The following is an 8,906-nucleotide window of genomic DNA, read 5'->3' on the forward strand; positions in this document are numbered from 1 at the left end:
GTTCTCTGAGGGAACCGGAACCAGTGAAGTCCGTTAATAACAGTTCTCTAAAGGTTCTCTGAGTGAACCGGAACCAGTGAAGTCCATTAATAACAGTTCTCTAAAGGTTCCTCTAGTGAACCAGAACCAGTGAAGTCCGTTAATAACAGTTCTCTAAAGGTTCTCTGAGTGAACCAGAACCAGTGAAGTCCATTAATAACAGTTCTCTAAAGGTTCTCTGAGGGAACCAGAACCAGTGAAGTCCGTTAATAACAGTTCTCTAAAGGTTCTCTGAGTGAACCGGAACCAGTGAAGTCCATTAATAACAGTTCTCTAAAGGTTCTCTGAGTGAACCAGAACCAGTGAAGTCCATTAATAACAGTTCTCTAAAGGTTCTCTGAGGGAACCGGAACCAGTGAAGTCCGTTAATAACAGTTCTCTAAAGGTTCTCTGAGTGAACCAGAACCAGTGAAGTCCGTTAATAACAGTTCTCTAAAGGTTCTCTGAGTGAACCAGAACCAGTGAAGTCCGTCAATAACAGTTCTCTAAAGGTTCTCAGTAGAACTCGAGTAACCCGTGACAACAGCATCCTCGTCTCCTCGTCTCCTTTCCTACCTTTAGGTCCTTTCATCAGTTTGATCTGCGTGACGCGTTCGCTCGGTGGGCGTCGCCGCAGGACGTAAAGCCTGACGACAGGCCCCGCCTCCTTCAGCGCCTCCACGGCGATGGAGTGAGTGACCTCACGCACGTCCACGTCGTTAACAAACACGATGCTGTCGTTCACCCTGGAGAGACAAAGCAGCGCTGTGAGGACATCTGGTCCTGGTTTTAAGGGTCGGGTCAGAACCAGGTTCTGGGTCGGGGGTTGAGGGCCGCGTACCTGAGGCGTCCGTCCTGAGCGGCCGCTCCTCCAGGGATGATCTTGGTGATGAAGATGGACGGGTCGTCTCCGATGTGAGGATTATCAGTTCCTCCTGCGATACTGAAGCCCAGACCAGAGTTCCCCTGAACACACACACACACACACACACACACACACACATATCAACACACACGTTCCCCACAATGCACCTGGCTGCAATGGAGTCATGCACGAATGCAGGCGAGTGACCATCGCCTGCCAAGTGGGGTCAACCGTACATGCTCCTTTGCTGTAGCCCTGTTTCCTGTTAGTAACCGTGGCGACGTGTTTAGTAACCGTGGCGACGTGTTTAGTAACCGTGGTGACGTGTTTAGTAACCGTGGTGACGTGTTTAGTAACCGTGGTGACGTGTTTAGTAACCGTGGTGACGTGTTTAGTGACCGTGGTGACGTGTTTAGTGACCGTGGTGACGTGTTTAGTGACCGTGGTGACGTGTTTAGTGACCGTGGCGATGTGTTTAGTGACCGTGGCGATGTGTTTAGTAACCGTGGTGACGTGTTTAGTGGGCGGAGCGTTAAGTGGAGGCAGAATAACTCTCTGAACACGTTAGCTAACGCTGGCTCTGTGCTGGTCTGGGTTCAGGACTCTGTGCTGGTCTGGGTTCAGGACCCTGTGCTGGTCTGGGTTCAGGACTCTGTGCTGGTCTGGGTTCAGGACCCTGTGCTGGTCTGGGTTCAGGACCCTGTGCTGGTCTGGGTTCAGGACTCTGTGCTGGTCTGGGTTCAGGACTCTGTGCTGGTCTGGGTTCATGTGGATCAGGTCTAGAGCGTATCTCTGACAGCTGTGACGGTGATTAAAGTTCAGCCGGTTGATTTCCTAAAATAACGTCTCAGAGTTAAAATAAGCTGCTGAGTTTATTTCTGGACTTTAATCGCAGCGTGACGGTTTCTAAAAACAGCAGCAGCACAAATAGACCGAATCCATCAGGAGTCACGGTTCAGAACCACGATCCATCAGGATCCGTCTGGTTTCATTCACGTCCTCTACAGCGGTGGAGCGCCGCCGCCACGCCGTCCTCGTCTGACACTCAGCTCTGTCTCTGTTGACGTCGTAGCTGACGGGAACCAGCAGCCGGGTCTTCCAGCTCCGCCGGGTCTTCCAGCTCCGCCGGGTCGTTTACTCTCGTCATAGACTGACCGGCTCACAGCACATGCTGCTAACGAGGACCGTTACCCCAGGGCTGTGACCCTCTCCAGAGTGATCTCCTCGTACTCCAGCTCTCCTTCTGATCCCCACCGTGTATTATAGTGTATATATATAGTATATAATAGTATATATATATAGTATATATATATAGTGTATATAATAGTATATATATATATAGTGTATATTATAGTATATATATAGTATATAATAGTATATATATGGTGTATATCTCACCCTCTCCAGAGTGATCTCCTCGTACTCCAGCTCTCCTTCTGATCCCCACCGTGTGTATTATAGTATATATATAGTGTATATATATAGTGTATATAATAGTATATATATATAGTGTATATAGTGTATATAATAGTATATATATATAGTATATAATAGTATATATATATAGTATATATATATAGTGTATATAATAGTATATATATATAGTATATAATAGTATATATATAGTATATAATAGTATATATATAGTGTATATTATAGTATATATATATATAGTATATATATATAGTGTATATAATAGTATATATATAGTGTATAATAGTATATATATGGTGTATATCTCACCCTCTCCAGAGTGATCTCCTCGTACTCCAGCTCTCCTTCTGATCCGTTCATCTGTAAAAACAGAACAGGGTTTTAATCACATGCAGCATCTCCCTCTCTGCCGACTGCTCGTCTCCACGGCAACTCCATGGTAACAGCTGCCGAGCCCTCAGGGGGCCGGTTACCTAGGCAACTGTAGCTGTAGCTATGGCGACCACCTTCTCTCTCTCTCTCTCTCTCTGTCTCTCTCTCTCTCCACATGATTATTACATCACTTCCTGCAGAGACATCAGGTCAGATACAGACAGTCTGATCAGGAGTCTTCACTCCAACATATGACTGTTGAGGTGTTACTAGGTTACTGCCTGGTTACGTCAGTGTGGTTGCTAGGGCACTTTGAGGTAGTTATACCCCCCCCCCCCCCCGTTAGTAACCATGGTGACGTATTTAGTGGGCGTAGGAGTAGACGGCTGGCTAACGCTAGTTAGCTCGCTAGCTTGTCCGGAGACTGACAAGGCTCCACACTGAAAGGGTCAATTCGGTGGTTGCTGAACCGGTTGGTTGAGTTGAACCGGTTGGTCAGGTTGAACCGGTTGGTCGGGTTGAACCGTTTGGTCGGGTTGAACCGGTTGGTCGGGTTGAACCGGTTGGTCGGGTTGAACCGGTTGGTCGGGTTGAACCATTTGGTTGGGTTGAACCGGTCAACAGGTTGGTTGGGTTGAACCGTTGAACCGGTTGGTCGGGTTGAACCGGTTGGTCGGGTTGAACCGGTTGGTCGGGTTGAACCATTTGGTTGGGTTGAACTGGTGAACAGGTTGGTTGGGTTGAACCGGTTGGTCAGGTTGAACCGTTGAACCGGTTGGTCAGGTTGAAGCGTTGAATCGGTTGGTCAAGTTGAACCGTTGAACCGGTTGGTCGGGTTGAACCGTTAAACCGGTTGGTCAGGTTGAACCGTTGATCGGGTTGAACCGGTTGGTCGGGTTGAACCGGTTGGTTTGTTGAACCGGTTGGTTGGGTTGAACCGGTGAACCGGTTGGTCGGGTTGAACCCGAGGTCTCTGCCTCCTCTTCTGTCCCTGCCTCTGTCTCTGTCCCTGTCTCTCTCTCTCTGTCTCTGTCTCTCTTTGTCTCTGTCTCTCTCTCTGTCTCTCTCTGTCTCTGTCTGTGTCTGTCTCTCTCAGAGAGGTATTGCTGTTCAGAAAGGTCAGAAACATGAAAACCTCTCCACGTTTATCAAGTGAATGTGTAGTAAATGGCTGGGTTTCTGAGACCAGAACAAACCTGGAAAACAAGGAACAAACCTGGACTACGATGAACAAACCTGGACTACGATGAACAAACCTGGACTATGAAGAACAAACCTGGACCACGAGGAACAAACCTGGACTACGAAGAACAAGCCTGGACTATGAGGAACAAACCTGGACTACGATGAACAAACCTGGACTATGAAGAACAAACCTGGACCACGAGGAACAAACCTGGACTACGATGAACAAGCCTGGACTATGAGGAACAAACCTGGACTACGATGAGCAAACCTGGACTACGATGAACAAACCTGGACTACGATGAACAAACCTGGACTACGATGAGCAAACCTGGACTACGATGAACAAACCTGGACTTCGATGAGCAAACCTGGACTACGATGAATAAACCTGGACTACGATGAACAAACCTGGACTACGAAGAACAAACCTCGACAAGGAAGAAGAAACCTGGACTATGAGGAACAAACCTCGACCAGGAAGAACAAACCTGGACCACGAGGAACAAACCTGGACTACGAGGAACAAACCTGGACTACGAGGAACAAACCTGGACTATGAGGAACAAACCTCGACCAGGAAGAACAAACCTGGACCACGAGGAACAAACCTGGACTATAAGGAACAAACCTGGACTACGAGGAACAAACCTGGACCACGAAGAACAAGCCTGGACTACGAGGAACAAACCTGGACCACGAAGAACAAGCCTGGACTACGAGGAACAAACCTGGACCAGGAAGAACAAACCTGGACCACGAGGAACAAACCTGGACTATAAGGAACAAACCTGGACTACGAGGAACAAACCTGGACCACGAAGAACAAGCCTGGACTACGAGGAACAAACCTGGATCACGAAGAACAAGCCTGGACTACGAGGAACAAACCTGGACCACGAAGAACAAGCCTGGACTACGAGGAACAAACCTGGACCAGGAAGAACAAACCTGGACCACGAGGAACAAACCTGGACTACGAGGAACAAACCTGGACTATGAGGAACAAACCTGGACCACGAGGAACAAACCTGGACTATGAGGAACAAACCTGGACCACGAGGAACAAACCTGGACTACGAAGAACAAACCTGGACCACAAGGAACAAACCTGGACTATGAGGAACAAACCTGGACCACGAGGAACAAACCTGGACCAGGAAGAACAAACCTGGACCACGAGGAACAAACCTGGACCACGAGGAACAAACCTGGACTATGAGGAACAAACCTGGACCACGAGGAACAAACCTGGACTACGAAGAACAAAACTGGACTACGAGGAACAAACCTGGACTACGAGGAACAAACCTGGACTATGAAGAACAAAACTGGACCAGGAAGAACAAACCTGGACCAGGAAGAACAAAACTGGACCAGGAAGAACAAACCTCGACCAGGAAGAACAAAGCTGGACTATGAGGAGCTAACCTGGACTACGATGAACAAACCTGGACTACGAGGAACAAACCTCGACCAGGAAGAACAAACCTGGACCACGAGGAACAAACCTGGACTACGATGAACAAACCTGGACTACGATGAACAAACCTGGACTACGAAGAACAAACCTCGACCAGGAAGAACAAACCTGGACCACGAGGAACAAACCTGGACTATAAGGAACAAACCTGGACTACGAGGAACAAACCTGGACCACGAAGAACAAGCCTGGACTACGAGGAACAAACCTGGACCACGAAGAACAAGCCTGGACTACGAGGAACAAACCTGGACCAGGAAGAACAAACCTGGACCACGAGGAACAAACCTGGACTATAAGGAACAAACCTGGACTACGAGGAACAAACCTGGACCACGAAGAACAAGCCTGGACTACGAGGAACAAACCTGGATCACGAAGAACAAGCCTGGACTACGAGGAACAAACCTGGACCACGAAGAACAAGCCTGGACTACGAGGAACAAACCTGGACCAGGAAGAACAAACCTGGACCACGAGGAACAAACCTGGACTACGAGGAACAAACCTGGACCACGAGGAACAAACCTGGACTATGAGGAACAAACCTGGACCACGAGGAACAAACCTGGACTACGAAGAACAAACCTGGACCACGAGGAACAAACCTGGACTATGAGGAACAAACCTGGACCACGAGGAACAAACCTGGACCACGAGGAACAAACCTGGACCACGAGGAACAAACCTGGACTATGAGGAACAAACCTGGACCACGAGGAACAAACCTGGACTACGAAGAACAAAACTGGACTACGAGGAACAAACCTGGACTACGAGGAACAAACCTGGACTACGAGGAACAAACCTGGACTATGAAGAACAAAACTGGACCAGGAAGAACAAACCTGGACCAGGAAGAACAAAACTGGACCAGGAAGAACAAACCTCGACCAGGAAGAACAAAGCTGGACTATGAGGAGCTAACCTGGACTACGATGAACAAACCTGGACTACGAGGAACAAACCTCGACCAGGAAGAACAAACCTGGACCACGAGGAACAAACCTGGACTACGATGAACAAACCTGGACTACGATGAACAAACCTGGACTACGAAGAACAAACCTCGACCAGGGAGAACAAACCTGGACTATGAGGAACAAACCTGGAATACGAGGAACAAACGTGGACTACGAGGAACAAACCTGGACCACGAAGAACAAGCCTGGACTACGAAGAACACACCTGGACTACGAAGAACAAACCTGGACTACGAGGAACAAACCTGGACTACGAAGAACAAACCTGGACAAAGATGAACAAACCTGGACTACGAGGAACAAGCCTGGACTACGATGAACAAACCTGGACTACGATGAACAATCCTGGACTATGAAGAAAAAACCTGGACTACGAGGAACAAACCTGGACTACGAGTAACAAACCTGGACTACGATGAACAAACCTGGACTACGAAGAACAAACCTCGACCAGGGAGAACAAACCTGGACTATGAGGAACAAACCTGGACTACGAGGAACAAACCTGGAACAGGAACAACAAACCTGGACCACGAGGAACAAACCTGGACTACGAGGAACAAACCTGGACCACGAAGAACAAGCCTGGACTACGAAGAACAAGCCTGGACTACGATGAACAAACCTGGACTATGGAGAACAAACCTGGACTATGGAGAACAAACCTGGACTAGGATGAAGAAACCTGGACTACAATGAACAAACCTGGACTACGATGAACAAACCTGGACTACGATGAACAAACCTGGACTAGGATGAACAAACCTGGACTATGAAGAACAAACCTGGACTACGATGAACAAACCTGGACTATGGAGAACAAACCTGGACTACGATGAACAAACCTGGACTACGAGGAACAAACCTGGACTACGATGAACAAACCTGGACAACGATGAACAAACCTGGACTATGGAGAACAAACCTGGACTACGATGAACAAACCTGGACTATGAAGAACAAACCTGGACTACGATGAACAAACCTGGACTATGAAGAACAAACCTGGACTAGGATGAACAAACCTGGACTAGGATGAACAAACCTGGACTATGAAGAACAAACCTGGACTATGAGGAACAAACCTGGACTATGGAGAACAAACCTGGACTACGATGAACAAACCTGGACTACGATGAACAAACCTGGGCTATGGAGAACAAACCTGGACTACGATGAACAAACCTGGACTACGATGAACAAACCTGGACTATGATGAGCAAACCTGGACTACGATGAGCAAACCTGGACTATGAAGAACAAACCTGGACTACGATGAACAAACCTGGACTACGATGAGCAAACCTGGACTATGAAGAACAAACCTGGACTACGATGAACAAACCTGGACTACGATGAGCAAACCTGGACTACGATGAGCAAACCTGGACTATGAAGAACAAACCTGGACTACGATGAACAAACCTGGACTATGATGAACAAACCTGGACTACGATGAACAAACCTGGACTACGATGAGCAAACCTGGACTACGATGAACAAACCTGGACTATGAAGAACAAACCTGCACTACGATGAACAAACCTGGACTACGATGAACAAACCTGGACTATGATGAACAAACCTGGACTATGAAGAACAAACCTGGACTACGATGAACAAACCTGGACTATGGAGAACAAACCTGGACTATGGAGAACAAACCTGGACTACGATGAACAAACCTGGACTACGATGAACAAACCTGGACTATGATGAACAAACCTGGACTATGGAGAACAAACCTGGACTATGAAGAACAAACCTGGACTACGATGAACAAACCTGGACTATGGAGAACAAACCTGGACTATGGAGAACAAACCTGGACTACGATGAACAAACCTGGACTATGGAGAACAAACCTGACTAGGATGAACAAACCTGGACTATGAAGAACAAACCTGGACTACGATGAACAAACCTGGACTATGAAGAACAAACCTGGACTACGATGAACAAACCTGGACTATGAAGAACAAACCTGGACTATGAAGAACAAACCTGGACTATGAAGAACAAACCTGGACTATGAAGAACAAACCTGGACTACTATGAACAAACCTGGACTACGATGAACAAACCTGGACTATGAAGAACAAACCTGGACTATGAAGAACAAACCTGGACTATGAAGAACAAACCTGGACTATGAAGAACAAACCTGGACTACTATGAACAAACCTGGACTACGATGAACAAACCTGGACTATGAAGAACAAACCTGGACTATGAAGAACAAACCTGGACTACGAAGAACAAACCTGGACTATGAAGAACAAACCTGGACTATGAAGAACAAACCTGGACTACGAAGAACAAACCTGGACTATGAAGAACAAACCTGGACTATGGAGAACAAACCTGGACTACGAAGAACAAACCTGGACTATGAAGAACAAACCTGGACTATGGAGAACAAACCTGCACTACGATGAACAAACCTGGACTATGGAGAACAAACCTGACTAGGATGAACAAACCTGGACTATGAAGAACAAACCTGGACTACGATGAACAAACCTGGACTATGAAGAACAAACCTGGACTACGATGAACAAACCTG

At 47.3% G+C, this 8,906-nt stretch overlaps 1 protein-coding gene and 1 long non-coding RNA gene across 4 annotated transcripts in view; one reads left to right on the top strand and one right to left on the bottom strand.

The window, feature by feature from the left end:
* The window catches only part of LOC141763741 (disks large homolog 4-like), a 73,115-nt gene that overhangs the window by 41,800 nt on the left and 22,409 nt on the right, over window positions 1-8,906 (bottom strand). For 2 of the 3 annotated variants that reach the window (XM_074628448.1, XM_074628449.1), the window contains 3 exons: window positions 2,627-2,677; window positions 860-984; window positions 595-764 (listed from right to left, as the gene is read on the bottom strand). In XM_074628448.1, the coding sequence (XP_074484549.1) occupies window positions 595-764; window positions 860-984; window positions 2,627-2,677 (346 nt within the window). Of the gene's footprint in view, window positions 1-594; window positions 765-859; window positions 985-2,088; window positions 2,133-2,626; window positions 2,678-8,906 lie in introns of those variants that run through there. The other variant, XM_074628450.1, reaches the window with a different exon arrangement.
* LOC141763745 (uncharacterized) lies at window positions 3,033-3,561 on the top strand. The gene is made up of 3 exons (XR_012593149.1): window positions 3,033-3,161; window positions 3,314-3,357; window positions 3,420-3,561. It is a non-coding gene; the product is annotated as an uncharacterized LOC141763745 (long non-coding RNA).

This window comes from Sebastes fasciatus, unplaced genomic scaffold (genome assembly GCF_043250625.1).
Source record: "Sebastes fasciatus isolate fSebFas1 unplaced genomic scaffold, fSebFas1.pri Scaffold_35, whole genome shotgun sequence".
NCBI lineage: Eukaryota > Metazoa > Chordata > Actinopteri > Perciformes > Sebastidae > Sebastes > Sebastes fasciatus.